The 17939-nt window shown below is 39.0% G+C and overlaps 1 protein-coding gene across 1 annotated transcript in view; it reads left to right on the top strand.

Moving 5' to 3' along the window:
* Positions 1-1128: 1128 nt before the first annotated feature.
* The window catches only part of LOC124257787 (outer dense fiber protein 2-like), a 37689-nt gene continuing 20878 nt past the window's right edge, over positions 1129-17939 (top strand). The window contains 11 exon segments of the mRNA XM_046691927.1: positions 1129-1261; positions 2271-2401; positions 3472-3621; positions 4966-5121; positions 5700-5887; positions 7785-8109; positions 9743-9814; positions 10101-10112; positions 11277-11393; positions 13209-13324; positions 17401-17580. Of these exon segments, the coding sequence (XP_046547883.1) occupies positions 1252-1261; positions 2271-2401; positions 3472-3621; positions 4966-5121; positions 5700-5887; positions 7785-8109; positions 9743-9814; positions 10101-10112; positions 11277-11393; positions 13209-13324; positions 17401-17580 (1457 nt within the window). The 5' untranslated portion in view covers positions 1129-1251.

The following is a 17939-nucleotide window of genomic DNA, read 5'->3' as shown; positions in this document are numbered from 1 at the left end:
GAACAATACCATCGTTTGTCAAAGAGTTGACTAGTAACAAAGAATGGAGTCTGTCATACAGGCCCCGAAGCAAACATATCCAAGAAAGCCCTTGCAAGTGTAGAATATGTGTCAAGTCTAGATTTCTACAGTTTCTGAAATTAAAGAAAGTTTCTGGACTCCTTTTCCTTATAGTTTATGATTATCTTTTACGAACAGTTTTTTTCTGTAAAATATGTTGAGTTCAGAGACTACATGTCAGTCTACGAAGAATGTTACATGTCAGGGGCGGTGGGGTAGCCTAGTGGTTAAAGCGTTGGCTCGTCACGCCGAAGACCCGCATTCGAGTCCCCACATGGGTACAAGGTGTGAAGCCCATTTCTGGTGTCCCCCGCCGTGATGTTGCTGGAATATTGCTAAAAGCGGCGTAAAACCAAACTCAGTCAGTCAGTTACATGTCAGTATACGATGAATGTTATAGGGCTGGGACGGGTCCAAATTTTCTACCCGGGTAACCTACCCCCTATTACCCTACCCTACCCTACCCGGATACCCGTTATGTTAATTCCTGACATCGAATTTGTAAGAAATGGCAATATATTCTTCAGCTCGGAAGTTAAAATTTCGCGTTTCTCAATATCTAAACCATGCATTATAGTCAAAACAGGTGACTATAAATTATGTCTAAATCTTCAAAGACAATACAACCTATTAATCATGAAAGAATAACATATTATATTGTTTAATCTATTGGTCACATGATCATAACGGGTCCGGGTATTGAGACGGGTACCCGGGTCCACCCGTCCCGGGTATCCGGGTTATGCGTCCCAGCCTTAGAATGTTACCAACCTCCCCAAACCATACATGAACAGTGTGGGAAGCGGCGTAAAATCTTAAATGTTTTAAATGATACTGTCTAGCATGGGAATATATAATATAGCATAAATAATCATTTCTCCCAAATATGATAATGCATTGACATTCGTTGGTGAACACATGAACATATATGGTCTCTGACACTAACCATAAAAATGAAAAGAATTTAGGCGCTTTGCCAAAAGCGATTTTGGTGGGTGGCATTTGACAGAGTAGCTTCCCTTAATTCACTCTTCATGTTTCTCGGCTGAAATTTATATTTGATTGCAACCAATGAAATTGCAGGGATTTGCATCCGATGGAAACAACAACAAAGATTCTGCCGATCCATCATCATTTTCCCTTTATTTTGGACTGAATTATTGAACTGAGTGGATGGATAGGTGTTAACTGATGCCAAAAGGTTCGTTTATGTGTTTGCAATTATTTATTAAGGAATGATTATAGTGTATTTCGAAAGGTAACTCAGAAATGTCAGCGAAATGTGTCAGTCTTCTTGTCGAAATGTCAACGTGTTTTTGCATGAATTTCTGAAATTCCTCTCCTTAGTAACGCGAGGTAGATGAACTTTTGATCTATTTTAATGCATCTTCTCAAGCAAAATTTTGTTTCAAACACGTCACTTCTAATCTTTAAAACCCCAATCTGCATGTTGTATATTACAAGTTAGTGAAATCTATATTGAAACTTGTATGAACAAGTATGGAAATTAGCGCCGATTTCAAATTCACAATAAATTAATCTTGTCTTAGGAATATGGAATCCTTTACAAAGAATACACTACCGAAACCGTAATTACTAGTATAATAAATCATTTACCAACAAATCTTTGAATAGTTAATGACCCACCTGCTAACAACAGTAATAGATTGAACAGGTAATCAATTATTTATTATATTTTGTTTTGTCACATTTTGTTGTTGTGTCTCAACAATTATCCCATATTCAGATATATACTTTAGTGTAATTATAATCTGAAAGTAAAATCACAGACTCATCCATTATTGGATCTGATAAAAAGTTGGAGTATGGACACAAAATATAACTATTCTTAGCAGCATGAAAATGTTCAGATTTGATCATTCAAACAAAAATGATGTTTGTTGTCAGACTTGATTTTATTAACTTGATCTTATGTGATGATAAAGATACTTTCAATTTCATGCTGCTGGTGGTTATAAATTCCATGATAGCAATCTGCAGAAAATGCTGCAAAAGGACAGTTTTTGGCAATGTACATGACGATGTACATGTATCTGTTTTGAAAACTGTATACTTGCTGTAAAACTGAAATCAGATGCAAAAGATGCATCCATTATTTTGCATTTTGTGCATTGTTTAAAGATGCTCAGTTATATTTTAAGAATGGACAGATTGTTGTCATTTAAAATTTTCTATCTTTAATCTATCAGGTATAATGGGTGTGGAGAAAGGTCTTCGTCCAACATCTCCAGTCCACGTTCATGTAGAGGACGACACCCCTATACATGTACATGTTAAAAAGACTATCAAGAAGAAAGGGACAAAGGTGAGATCGCGACAGGTAAACAAACTTTTTGTGATGTTCGCTTCAGAGAAAAACAAGGTCAAGCAACTTTTACAAGTAATTACAGTGTTCAGGGTTTTGCATATATATTGACATCTTTTAGTCATAATCGATAATCATCTTTGTCAAGTTATACGATGTAGTGCTCTTAGTTTTAGCATATTTTAATTGCTCAACCATGTTTTCAGTTAAGTTTTTTTGTCTCATATTAAAATTTTCATAGTTAATATTTACAAAAGGAAATTCCCCCATTATAATCTTTGAGATAAGGATGTGGTGTTGAGGAGTAAAGAGTGTCAAAAAGAAATATAAGCTGAATGATAAGTCCAGGGTGTTTAACTGAGGTATGGTATTCTAAATATGACAATTACTGTCATCATATGACCATAAGTGCCATCACATTATTATGTGCCAAGTCTTAAGCATGTTAAGCCACTAAATTCTACTTTGTATTATGCTAACTTCAGTAAGGCAGTTGGTTGGAAGGTTTCCTTAAGTACAGTGGAAACCTGATAAGTAAAATTTCAAGGGACTCGCCAAAATTGTTTACTCATCAGGTATTTTACTTATCCAAACTTATAAAAACCTGCAAATGACAGCCATATGCATGTATATGTATGCATATGTAACAATGAACAACTTATCTGGCTTCCAGTTGTCAGTGTATCGTCAACTGCATGACGCCAGCGAGCTGCAAGTAGGATGTTTGTTTAACTGGAGACTGACATGTGCCAATCATGTCGGATTATGTGGTAATCACTAATTTAGTTATCCGGTCTCTTTTGTTAAATAATTTACTTCCAGGGACCGTGCGAAGACGTTTAGTTAAGCGGTATTGTTTACTTATCCGAGTTTAGTTAACCGAACTGTAATAGTGATAATTAATGAAGAAATTTGCCAGGACCAAAGAATAGTGTTTACTTATCAGGTCTGTTTAGTTAAGCAGTCTTTACTTAGGCAGTTTCCACTGTATATAGTTGATGTAGAGTGAAATGCAGAACCAAGTTAGTACTAAGTCTCACACTCTGAAACTGACTACCCTAATGTTAATCACTTTCATGTTTCAGGGGTTTTCTAGTTCCCTTGGTGGTGAAAACTTGAGGAGCAAATCACGCAAGAGCACCGCCTCAGCTCGGGCTCGAAGTCGCAGTCCGGGGGGAGGGCCATGGGTGCCCCCACCGGGGAAAGCAACCAAGGGCTCAAAGATATCCTGGCAGGTTTGTTGGTTTCCATGGCTATAAAGGCTGATTTTAAATTTAGTGTCTGACATTTATAATTTCCTGAAAGTTGAAGCTTGTAAAATTCGAAAGTACTGTCATTTGGTTGGATTAAACATTACCAGTAATATCCATTACTCCATTAAAAAGTAGTTACTACTAATGTCAATGAAATTGAAAGCTTTAAACAGTTGTCAAAGCTAATTATAAACAAATGTTTTGAAACATAATTGTAATAATTTAATCATGATGTCAATGTCTGTTTAATAAATGACAACATTCAAAATGAGGTTAAAATTGCCACCCTTGCCTGCTGATGTCATCAGCAACTCTTGCCTGTTTAAGATTGGGTATGCGGACATGCTTAATATGTGGATATCCAAATAGCCTAGATAGATGCAGAAGATGTCCATCATTCAAGTATTTCAGACGTATAGCTGGAATATTGCTCAGTATGGCATTAAACGAGAAACTTCAAAATTGAGAATGACAGTCGAGGGTTCTAATCATAATCATGATGATACTAGTGTTATTTGATCCATGTTAAGAGGTTCTTAATTAAGATAGTGCGGTATGTGGCTCGAGGGCAACCTGTTTTTCCAAAACTACTTGAAATTTAGAGTGAGTGAGTGAGTTTGGTTTTATGCAGCTTTTATCCGTTACTAGCAATGTAATGGCAGGGGGCACCAGGGAATGGTTTTCAGACAGTTTAGGCCACTGAATAACGAACAAAAGCTTTAAACACAAGGCCTCCCCACATCAGAAACATTACGCACTGTTTCTTACACTACATGTGTTTCCTTGTTGGATATTGAAGATTTCATGTCTACTTATCTCCAGACTTGGAGTCAGATCTCACTTTGAGCAACATGGAAATATCCATTGAGGAACATGATTGTCATATATATGATAGGGGTATGGCCACAGATTTCACCCTTAAGGACATGTGACACTGAAATACAAGTACGTAAAAGTCAAATATAATGCTTGGGACCAGCCATTAAGTGTTCTGGGCCCGGTTGTTCAAAACGCCGTTATTTTAACGTACTGTTAAACACTACGACCCGTTAAATAGCTAACGAAAAGTTTGTTAACGGTACGTTAAAATGTAACAGGCTTTTGAACAACTGGGCCCTGGTGATTATAAGTTAAAAACGATTGTGACTGTAAATATTGGATTAGAATAGATTTGTCTCATATTTCTTTTGAAAGTTTGAAATATGTGGGCATATTTGTGTTTTCATTTCGTAGAAAAGCACTAAGCTGTTTTAGGCTGAGGGGAATATTGCTGATTCCGTTGGCTATGTCTGGTATTTTTGTATTGTGCTGTTGTTCCACATGCAGGGTCCGACACATCGCCTGGAAATCACAACGCCACGAACTGAGGTTCAGATTGAAGATCTGTCCACTGACGATGAAGATCGTGTCCATGGCAATTTGAGAAACTATGAGAAAAAGATTGATTCTCTTATGACTGAGGTTGGAACCCTTAAAAATGAGGTACAGTGTCTCCATGTCATACTGATCATGTTTATATTTGTATAGAAGAATCACTCCTAGACACATCCCCCTTTCAGCTTTTGCATCCTATAACCATGATAACCACGCCCTTTCAACTCTTGGCCTATACCCATCCCCTTTTCAGCTCTTGTGCCCTATACCCATCCCCTTTTCAGCTCTTGTGCCTATACCGATCCCCTTTTCAGTTCTTGTGCCCTGTATCAATCCGCTTTTCAATTCTTGTGCCCTATATCCATCCCCTTTTCAGCTCTTGTGCCCTATACCCATCCCCTTTTCAGCTCTTGTGCCCTATACCGATCTTGTGCCCCTTACCGATCCCCTTTTCAGTTCTTGTGCCTTACACCCATCCCCCTTTCAACTCTTGACCTATACCCATCCCCCTTTCAACTCTTGACCTATACTCATTTAAACACAAGCCATATGACCATTTGACTTGGCAATATGGATACCACATTAACAAAGCGTTATATAGTTGCTATTTATCAAAACAACCTTGGTTTAGTGTCTTTTCATGTTGAGTTATCATGGAACATATGACAATCCTCACGTCTCCACAGGCTGCTCTCCAGACCGCCATATCCGAGATCGAGCACAAGGAGGACCTCCTGGAGACCTCCCAGCGAATCATCCAGAAACAGGAGAAGGAGATCCAGGACTTCCATGACGAGTTGTGCATGACGGAGAAGGAGAACAGGCTGCTCCGCAAGAGTATGGACCTCATACAGGACGAGTCCGAAATCAGCAAGTGAGTTGGTTGTCATTCTGGTCCTGTGAATTTAGTCATCTTATATCCCCTGCCCTTGCTCTTGATCCGCATATCCATCATCCCTGTCACAGTCCATTGCACAGAAGGTTGACTTTTATCAGATTGTACAGTTTTAGGGATTTCAATATATTGGTGAGACAAACCTGGTTTATTGGTTTTTGATATGATGCTGTGTTGTACTTGTGTCAACTGTGGCCATGGGAGAGGATGTTGCTGTCTGTACATATAACACTGCTGAAACAAAACAAGATTCCTCGAGATAAAGACATTTTGGGGGAATTGTGCAGGCATAACTAGGTCATGTAGTCCAGTAGAGGATGTGCAATCTGGCTTTATCACTATCAGTCGCTCCTGGATTCCACGATGAATTTCTAAGAATTCCGTGGCAAATTTAAAGGTCACATGCAACCAAAAAATCAAACATAATTAAAACACAATTATCACTTCTTCATGACATATAATATGCATTGCTGATTATGTAAAAACAAATAAACAAAATTATAAGCGTATAATCGCAAAGCAAAAGTGCAATATTTTGTACTTGGGTTTACCTCCTCGAAACGAAGCACCCGGGATACCGAACCCAGTCAGAGCGGGTGGGTGTGCACTCAAGTGTAACGGCTGGTTCATTAGCAGATGCCGCCTTCACGGCTTATTTGGTAGTGTATATATAGAAAGTTGGGTTTTGTAAATACATGCTCATTTTTTGTGTATAACATTTTGCAATCAACAGACATCATAACATGTCATGTGTTCAAGTATCACACCCGCCTGTCTGTGTAATTACATAATGTGACAGAGACCGAACTCGGGCCATAAATCAATGCGTTTTGTTTATGGTGTATAGCCTGATTGGTGTTAAGTTCAAATTGCATGTGGTCAGTGATCGCAGTTGTGTATTGAATATTGTCATTAGCAGACAGGCAGGCAGACACACTGGTGTCAATAAAACAAGACATTGAGTTTTGTCTGTGACAGCAACATATCTATATCACAGTTAGAAATCGTGTCAACTCTAAATAATGACATTGCTTTTAAGTATCGAACTGAGAAAGTGACTCGGTAAGAAGAACGTGTGGTGAAATAGATAAATGAAATTATATAAACAAGTTATTTACTGTCATAACATACAAAAGCTCAAGCCTGTGAGATATCAACAAAACATTATGAAACTAGCTCACACCAAAGCCTTCACCGAGTATTCACCAGACAGCCCGCTTCCAAGTTACGCGAACCTATTTCACTGCGCACGTGCTATGAGCGCAGCCAGCTGTTGAAACCCGTATTCCCCAGAAAAGTCTGGGGAAAATTGGTGAAACGTTTGAACTCCGATTTCGCGCGTTTTTTTTCATCGCGTTATTTTTCCACTTTATAAGTTGAATTTGCATTTTTGACGCTTTTTTTCGGTAAGTCCATACCGAAAGGTATCAGAATCTGCAAAGTTGTGTTTTACGTTGCATGTGACCTTTAAGTAAATTCTGCATCCCATTTTCAAAATTCTGCAGTAAACATTTGAAGGAAAAAAACCCACAAAATAGAGCAATTTCATCAGTGTTTTCTGTCATTTATTTATATTAAAATTCTTAAGGTATAGTTTAGATATTTAGATAGTCGCTAAGCCATTGACAAGTCCAGCTGTACCCATGAAGATCTTGGTTAGAATTGTTTTTCAGCAACCCATGCTTGTCGTCAGAGGCGATTAACATGATTGGGTGGTCAGGCAGGCTGACCCAATAGGTCGTATCCCATTTGAGTATTGGATTGTCTGGTCCAGACTCAAGTTTTTTACAGAGTGTCGCCATATAGCTGGAATATTGCCGAATGTGGCATCAAACAGACAAACAAAACAAATAAACAATTGTTTTCGTGTGATCAGGGACTTCTTCAGTGTTGAGAGGGAGAAGTTGATGAAAAAATTAATTGAGGTGGAGATGGACGGTCAGGCAGCTGCTCAGCAGGTCCGGGAACTCCGGGAAACCATCCACCGCATCCGGGAGGAGAGCAGGCCATCTGTAGAAGGTGCCAAACTGACAAAGCAGAAAGACCTCCTCTTAGAAAAGTTGACAGATTTTGAAGCAACCAATCGCACACTGCGCCGACTTCTCCGTGAGCACCATCGTCAAGAGTCATCGGCTCTCCGTCTGTCTGAGCAGAGGGATGTTCTCATAAAGAAGATGGCCGACATGGATAGACTCAATGAGGTGAGAATTTCCTCAAGTTCAGTAAGATTTCCTGTTAACAACACTGTAACCATATGTTGCCAAGCGACTGACTGTCCTATGATATAATCTGTTCAATATTTGTACAAGATACAAAGTTATTTCGTTCTGTATAGACAGGGTAAAATTAAAACTTCACCTCTTTTATCTGTTTTTGTTCATGTGTGAATTTGGCTACTTCTTAAATTGTGTTTGCTCATAAAATATTGGTATCTACTAAGATATATATCAAACTTTGGAGGCTTATTATGATAAGGTCATGAGAATTATTAGTTTACAAACAAAAAACCTAGCATTTTCTGCTTGTTTTAACTTCTGACACAACATTGATTTAATAATTGATTTCTAATATTAGTGAATATGTTGAAGCAGGATGAATCTTTTCCCTGTTTGTGAATCATGGTAGTTCTATAACCGTGTGCATGTGCTCGTGCTACAGTATCCTGGGGTTACCGGTTTTCGCTCAGATAAGAAACAAGTGCTTATAAAATATAGACAAATAACAGGACAAGTGTATGATCGTACCTACTCGTTAATATGATGTGATTGTTTCCTTATCATTACTTACTGTGACGGAAAATGAAACAAAAGTCTATTGCGTTCGCTTTGGAGGACTCCAAGCCGCCATGATACTTTTAGTGACATCACCTATTGTCACTCACCTCATTGGTTGGCTATTTATGGCCTCCCAGTCACGCACAAGCTGGTCCCTTGTACTGCAGGGAATTCCCATCACAAAGTGAAATTAATAAATACCTAGCAGACGAACTATTACTTGGAAATTTGACACTGTTTTACTACATTGTTTACTTAGCGATAGTTTATGTCTTAGCAGAGCTACAGATAACTGTTTGGGTCATTGAGTTATGTACTCGCTTGTGTTCATCTCAATTGGGTATCCTAATTTTCCTTTGTGTAACCAAATAAACTGTACTCACCTCACTCAAACTTATCTGTACCTCTGTCTTAGTGATCTGTGTTCAAAAATCGTTCCCCGACGACTTCATACCGAAAGACGTTAAAATATGGTACTTGTTGGTCCCTGCCTGGCGCTCGGCATTAATGGGTACAACAAGGACTGGTCGGCTCGGAGTCAGTATAATGTGTCTGAGTGGGGTATTCATGCTTTACAGTGGCATGGTATCTCAGTGGGCTAGCACTATAAAACCAGCTTAAGTCTGGGCTAGTACAAGCAGCCGCACTATACATACACACGCATGCACATCGTCACATGAGCGAAATATTCTCCAGTGCGACGTTAAACCCATTTCACCTCACCTCACCTGTTCAAAAATCATACATTTCGCAAATTGTTTCGATAAGTCACCTTTTTAGGTTGATCCTCAGCATTTTGTTGCTTGAGTGGCAGCGGTACGATGCTTGTTTGTAAACAAGCTCCTGGTGATGTCACATGTCATAATTCTCATAGATTTCGGGATTCAAAATAGCTTAGCTAAAATAGGGCTTGGGCGGAAATGAGTAACGGTACGATACATTGTGTGAAGGTCATTTCTGGTGTTAGTTGCTGTCATACTGGTGGACTATTTCTGAAAGTATATCTAAAACCGAACTCACTCTCAGCTGTGTATTTGACTACCTTATGTTAATATTTCAGAGGTTGCGGTTAGAACTGTTGGAAAGAGACAGATTAATAGTCGATCTAAGGAATCAGACTGCAGCCCAAAGAGTAAGTGATGTTGTTTTTTTCAATACATTGAGTGTGGTGTCTATTTCTGAGGTATTGGCTCACTCTGGAATAATGAAACAGAATTTAGTTGTATAATCATTATATCTTAAACATTTCCTTGATGTTGTAGAACATTCAGTAGGTCAGATAGTCATTAAAATTAACTTTGTTACATTCTTAGATTGTATTAATTTTAGCTATAAACAGTATGTTGTACTTGATTTTTCAACAAATGCATGTTACTAAGTAATCCAGACATTGTTCCTTGCCTGCTGCATGCTTATAGGAAGGAAGAACAGTTAGTTCAGATTTTCGATAACATTTTTGATGGACTTGTCAACTTTCTTGATGCTGTTTTCTTGTATTTTTGTGTGTCTTTGGTGGTGTCTGTTCAATGTTCACTGTTGATGTTTCAAATTTTTAGAAAGACTATGCCACTTGAAGATCAGTTAATTTGTTTGACGAATAAAAGAAAATATTAAATCTATTAACTCTTAGGAGCATAAGAGTTTATATTCAGACATTAGGAATTTCATTCATATTTTTATTTTGAGTACCTTATATAAAATATTATGTAAGTTTGTAACCATGGTAACTTATTGTTTGGACTTTTGTTTCATTGATCATTTGTTTACTTTTCACTCCGTGATCTCTTTAACTTTCAAATTCTTTACTGTGTATATTTATTGTTGAACTTTTGAGACTTTTGTGTTGTAATTTCTACAATTTCTAATGACAAGTGAATGTCTCATCAATCAAACTGAGGGGTCAGCAAAGAATGTCAATATGGTGGATTTTTATGTCTGCTTGTATCATTATTATACTTATATATAATGATGCAGATCATGAAGGACAGCAAAAGCAGCTGTAGATAATAGTAAGCAGCTGTGGATAATAATAAGCAGCTGTAGATAGTAATAAGCAGCTGTAATAGTAATAAGCAGCTGTAAATAAATAAGCAGCTGTAGATAAATAAGCAGCTGTAGATAAATAAATAAGCAGTGTGTAGATAGTAATAAGCAGCTGTAAATAAATAAGCAGCTGTAGATAGTAATAAGCAGCTGTAGATAGTAATAAGAAGCTGTAGATAGTAATAAACAGCTGTATATAGTAATAAGCAGCTGCAAATAAATAAGCAGCTGTAAATAAATAAGCAGCTGTAGATAGATAAGCAGCTGTAGATAATAAGCAGCTGAAGATAATAATAAGCAGCTGTAGGTAATGATAAGCAGGTGAAGACAATAATAAGCAGCAGCATGAATGCCTGGAAGTCATATTTGCAACTCTGTAAAGTGGAAATGATATGAACGGAAATGTCTGTTATTCAAATGTTAAGAGTTATATGTATGTTTATCATGTAGTAAGTGTTCTCGTGTGTTCTTCTGTGTGTTGTTCTTCTGTGTGTTCCTGTTGCTGGTTGTGTGGTGTGCTGTGTGTAACGGGGCTGTTCCATCTATCCCAGGAGGAGAATATGGCTCTGTCCAGTCTTCAGGGGACGCTGGAGGGGACAAGGGCACACCTACAGAAGCAGCTCCGTACCAAGGAGGCAGACTGTAACCGCATGGCTGTACAGATAAGGGTAATGGACACAGAGCTGCACAGTGACACACATAGTGTAGCTGATGCAGTACATTGCTGGAGATTTGTTTGTTGTTGAATGTTCCACTCAGGAATATTCAAACTGTATGTTACAAGATTATGGCATAGCTTGAGACTGTGGAAGGTAAACTAGAACATAAACTCCAAGTGCTTGAGGTGTGTGGTCTAGATTTTCTTGCAAATTAAATGAACAGATTGACACGTTTTTAAAGTTATTTCGCAATAATGTGAATACAAAATATTGGTTGTAATTTAATGTGTTTCTTGACTGCCATTTTAATTTGGGGATTAGTTTATCAGTGTAGTGGACTGGTGATCACAATATGAATCACTGGATTGTATGATCCAGACTCTGGTATATACAGGCCACCTTCATGTGGCTGAGCGTGGTGCTAAACAAACAAACAAATCGTAATTCTTTGAGTGCAGGGAAGGGTGTAATGATCAGTTGTTTGAAGTTATAATATCTGTCTTTAACTCCAGTCCTTATCAAATGCTGGTCACTTTGTTAGCTTTGCCTCTGTGACCACTTGACTGACGTCCATCATCCAGACGAAGCTTACTTGTAATTATGATCCTTAGTGTCATGTCAACTTGGTGATGATTTTGTGTTATCTATTAGGGTTGGGCATTGCCAAAATTTTGTATTGCAATATATTTTGATATTTGCAATACATCTATCTGTATCAACAATGATGTTCTGTCAGGACTGTGTCTCAAATTGAAAATGTTTCAAATTGAAGACTTCGGTAAAGTAACATGGTGTAATACATGCACACAATGTAAATTATTGACGATTGGAAGGTTGTTAGTATTTTTCAACAACTCTTTACCGTGAGTCACACATCGTTCGGGTGGCCCCGCAATGGTCAAAGTTTTGCATATACCGTCCTTAAATTATGGTGGTGTCTCAGGCAGCCGTATAGGGCTGCAATGTATTTGGTTCACAACAACTCTTCATCAGTAAATTTTGGCCCTGAATCTGACACCTTAGTTTCACTTTTTTGATTCAACATCGATTATCACACCTTTTTCATTTTCGATATTTCACAATTTTGATTCGATATTTGAATATTTAAATTATTTCCACACAGCCAGAACCTAATTTTGACATCAACTCGAGCAGTTTCGAGCGCTGAAATAAGGTGAAACGTGATTGGTTGATGCCGGGCTAATTATCCAATGAGAATTGTTGTTAGTAGACATCGCCAATTTGACGATGGATTTCACACAAAAAAGCTGACTCTGAGAGTTAAATGAAATCTGAAAATAATTGATTCGAAAGACCAATATCGAAAATCGAATGATTTCGAGGTCTGGGCGAATCATTGCAGCCCTAGTGTGTCATGTTAATTCTAAGTGTACCACAGCTTTACTTGGGTTCTAGGAAGAATACATGTCTTTCATCACAGACTTGTTGTCACATATGACCAACACAGATTGGTACATTTGTCAGTCCTAGTCATGGTACCACAGTGACATGGATTGTTATTAGTGATCAATACTGGGCCCAGATTTAGTCATGTACAGACTGCCATGACATTGCTGGAAAAGGCAACAGTCACTCACAAGCAGCAGTCATGCTATGAGAAGATGTCAGCTCCAGGCCAGATAAATGAAATTGAGATGACACTAGGTCGGCTTCATCAGGTCAAACTTAATTGCAACACTTGTAGTAGATTCAGTCTTGTGAAACTGGTGCTAAGAGTGGTTCCGTATCGTAGTCCAAGACCTTTCTTAGCATTGTATTTGTTTTAGTTTGAGGGGCCAGGGTTACATATTGACGTCGTTTCAGAGCCTGGAGACTCAGGTGAACCAGGACAAGATTGAGCTGGACCACATCCAAGACCTGCTGAATAACGCCAAGGGAAAGAGTGACCGGGACAAGGAAGCCCTGAAGAAGGCCACACGGTGAGTGGGGGACTGGGGCCAGGGGTTATCAGGAAGCATTGCTAGTGGGGGACTGGGGACAGGTGTTATCAGGAAGCATTGCTAGTGGGGGACTGGGGACAGGTGATACCAGGAAACATTGTTAGTGGGGACAGGTGGTATCAGGAAACATTGTTAGTTGGGGACTGGGGACAGGTGTTATCAGGAAGCATTGCTAGTGGGGGACTGGGGACAGGTGTTATCAGGAAGCATTGCTAGTGGGGGACTGGGGACAGGTGATACCAGGAAACATTGTTAGTGGGGACAGGTGGTATCAGGAAACATTGTTAGTTGGGGACTGGGGACAGGTGTTATCAGGAAGCATTGCTAGTGGGGGACTGGGGACAGGTGTTATCAGGAAGCATTGCTAGTGGGGGACTGGGGACAGGTGTTATCAGGAAACATTGTTAGTGGGGACAGGTGGTATCAGGAAACATTGTTAGTGGGGGACTGTTAGTGACAGGTGTTATCAGGAAACATTGTTAGTGGGGACAGGGGTTATCAGGGGACAGGTGTTATCAGGAAGCATTATTGTTAGTGGGGACTATTGTGGGGACTGGGGACAGGTGTTATCAGGAAACATTGTTAGTGGGGACAGGTGGTATCAGGAAACATTGTTAGTGGGGACAGGGGTTATCAGGAAACATTGTTAGTGGGGTCAGGGTTATCAGGAAACATTGGTGGTTATCAGGAAACATTGTTAGTGGGGACAGGGATTATCAGGAAACATTGTTAGTGGGGACAGGGGTTATCAGGAAACATTGTTAGTGGGGACTGGGGACAGGGGTTATCAGGAAACATTGTTAGTGGGGACTATCAGGGACAGGTGTTATCAGGAAACATTGTTAGTGGGGACAGGTGTTATCAGGAAACATTGTTAGTGGGGACAGGGGTTATCAGGAAACATTGTTAGTGGGGACAGGGGTTATCAGGAAACATTGTTAGTGGGGAACTGGGGACAGGGGTTATCAGGAAACATTGTTAGTGGGGACGGGGTTATCAGGAAACATTGTTAATGGGGACTGAGGACAGGGGTTATCAGGAAACATTGTTAGTGGGGACAGGGTTATCAGGACTGGGGACAGGTGTTATCATCAGGAAACATTGTTAGTGGGGGGACGGGTTATCAGGAAACATTGTTAGTGGGGACTGGGGACAGGTGTTATCAGGAAACATTGTTAGTGGGGACTTGGGGGACATTGTTAGGGGGGATAGGGTTATCAGGAAACATTGTTAGTCTGGGACTGGGGCCAGGGGTTATCAGGAAACATTGTTAGTGGGGACAGGGGTTACAGGGTTAGTTATCAGGAAACATTGTTAATGTGGGGACTGGGGACAGGGCTTATCAGGAAACATTGTTAGTGGGGACAGGGGTGTTATCAGGAAACATTGTTAATGGGGGACTGGGGACAGGGGTTATCAGGAAACATTGTTAGTGGCAGGACTGGGGACAGGTGTTATCAGGAAACATTGTTAGTTATCAGGAAACATTGGGGGATGGGGGGTTATCAGGAAACATTGTTAGTGGGGGAAACATCAGGAAACATTGTTAGGGATAGGGACTTGGGATGTTATCAGGAAACATTGTTAGTGGGGACTGGGGACAGGGGTTATCAGGAAACATTGTTAGTGGGGATGGGATAGGGGTTATCAGGAAACATTGTTTCTGGGGATGGGGGTTATCAGGAAACATTGTTAGAGAGGGGCTTGGGATAGGGCTTATCAGGAAACATTGTTGGAGGGGAAATGAGTACAGGGATTATCAGGGGACATTTGTCATGAGATTACGGTACATGGTGAGTGCAGGTTTTAGACTGCTACCAGTTGTCGGCACTGTTAGAAGGGGACTTGGCGCTTGACATTAGACTAAGTTGAACAAAGTCTTGGCCATTTTTGCCACATCTTTCCTCAAAGTTTACATGTTCTTTTGGCACTTCCATATTTGATTTACATTTGCACACTTCTAGTCAGAATCAGACTAATTTCAAAGCACATAGTTGTAAGTGAAAGGCTCATGGTCATGGGGAGGTAAATGACAAATGTCCTTGTACAACATAGTCTCTATTTCTGTAGTCAACAATATTCTATTCATTGATTGTTTTTGTCTTTTCTGAGCTCTTAGAACATGTAAAATATGTTAGAAACCCGCTATATCTTGATTGTGTGAGTTGAGACTGCAGTGTAAATCTTCCTGTGTCTGGACTTGTTGACTGTCATCTTCTAGCCAATCAGTTCAAAATTTACTTCATTTTTTCTTGCAATTGTACATTACTACTAGCTCTGGCTAAAATGTTTGATGACCAGAAATATCATAAATATAATTTTTTAAAATGATAATCGATGAAATTGTGTTCGATAAAATAATCGATCGATATTTAGTTTCAGTCACTATAGCCAGCCCTAATTACTCCCACAGTTTGGAAAATTTTAGTCTTGAATAAGTTGTTCAGAGCTGGTTTCAATTCTGCTAATCCCCAAATTCGTAACAATTTGAAACAAAATGCTTTCTTCCCAAACATAGTTATGGTACTTAAACCTTTGTCTCAAATGAGCTGTGGTGTGTTTGAATGTACTTCCTGATGTCAACTCCTGGTTTATTTAGCACAAACTGATTACACTTGAGTCACAGCTGTCTTCTTTTTTCATATTACCTTCTTTTCTTTGTCTATTCTGAACATGTGATATTTCTAGTGTCTCGGGAAGCTTATTTCATTCTGCTGTCACTGTAAGCATCACTAACATGCAAGAATCACCCTGTGATGGTATTCCTTTCATGTATAACAAATACACTTACAAGTCAAGATTGGGAGTCATGTATTACATCTGCTGAAGTAGGGACCTGTCTTTGTCAATATCTAACATAAATTCTGAATATAGTCTGTCAGGTGTTATATAGTCTGTCAGGTGTTATATAGTCTGTCAGGTGAACTTTTAAACCACCAGTTACTCATGAGGTTGAATTTTAAGAAAGGGCAGGCCAAGCATTTGGATCTCTGTAACTGATGTCCTGAAAATGAATGTGAATGGGAGGTTCCAAATGGAAAAAATAGAAGCCACTCTGTGTTGTAGTTATGTCTACAGTTTTTGTTTCTGAGCATTATGGCATCTGGACCAAGCAGACTGTACTATCATGTAACCTTAGCCATTGATGTGCTGTTTCTTCTGTTTGGAATAAACAACAGAGATGATAAGGAATATATTGAAACTTGAAATTCATTTTGACAAATTGAGTTGGGTGTAGTGAAGCTGAATCCTTACAGAACACTTGTATCTGATTAGATCCCAAACTCATGCATCCTTTGTTTGGATTGGGGATCAAATTTCATTCTGGGTTAAACTGACTTGTGAGATATTGACAGAGAGTGGCATCCAAGTAATTGATAGTAGGTTTGATGGGAACATCAATATCAGGGGCTTGCAAATGAGCAGTCTTCCAGGGATGGCAGCAGCGTAGAAGGGTGCACCTTTGCAGCAATGATTTTATGGCATATTCTAATACAGATTAATATTTTGAAAACAAAGACCAAACATGCTTCATTATTGATTCAAGAAAATCATGAGGCATAAATATTAATGGCAAATTCTGTATTTAGCATGTTTGGGCAACTTCAGATTTGTTTGTTGTTGGTATAAACCTTTTGGAATATCCAATATAAATAGCGTAAAAGAAATGAAAAATGCTCCAAAATGATAGAAATGTTTCCCAAAAATATTTTGTTAAAAAAATTAGTGGTTTTAATTTGAAATCAATATTTCTTAATGAATTTTGTATTTTGATTCTGACAGTCATGCGTATTTACCAATCAAAGGTGTAAAACAAGAAACGACATTGGCAGACTCCCAGATATTGTATGTGATTATCTTCATCAAGTTTTAGATGTACAGTCAAAGACAACCTTCATGAGTATGATAATGATCAAGAAGTGAGACTGTTGACAGATATAATAGTACATGCTTGCTGTACAAAAGCTCGAGTACCAGGAATATCACATGTGTCGATTAGCAGCCTTACGAGCACTGCTCGCCAGTTATTGCATGAGCACTCCTTATTTGTGCAGAGCCCAGAAGCAGCGAGCAGAGCGCGTCGAGGATGCTTTAGATTGCCTCAATGCTCAGCTTATGGAGAGAGAGACTCAAGTAACTGATTTAAAATCTGAGCTTGATCATGTCACTATCAACATTGAAAAACTATCCAAGGAACGGGCGCAAGCCCAGGCAGAAAACACAGCTTTAAAAACGTAAGTTTGGCGATCTGAGAAAGTTGATGTGAAAAATGCAGTGAATATAATTTGGTCAGTTGACATGATTTAGGAATGTAACCTGTGTGAAATATTTAATTTATTGTCGTGTTGCATTACCTTTTTTTCAAGTAATTTTTATTTAGTTCCATGAAGTTTAACTCATATTTGTACAAGAGAAACTGTCTCACTCCATTTTGCCTTTATCTTTAAAGCTTTAATGTTACCCTCTTCTGTTGACATATTGTAGGCTTGGGTGTGTATCTTTCTGATTAGTTTGCTGTGATCTAACCTGCAACTGTTCCGTGTGGTTCGAGTGAAGTCACTTCATTAACATTTCAACTTACCTGTCCTAATGT

This window comes from Haliotis rubra, unplaced genomic scaffold, assembly GCF_003918875.1.
Source record: "Haliotis rubra isolate DU_JTF1 unplaced genomic scaffold, ASM391887v1 Scf673, whole genome shotgun sequence".
NCBI lineage: Eukaryota > Metazoa > Mollusca > Gastropoda > Lepetellida > Haliotidae > Haliotis > Haliotis rubra.
Note: the sequence above shows the minus strand (reverse complement) of the source record. Positions and strands in the feature narration are given on the sequence as shown.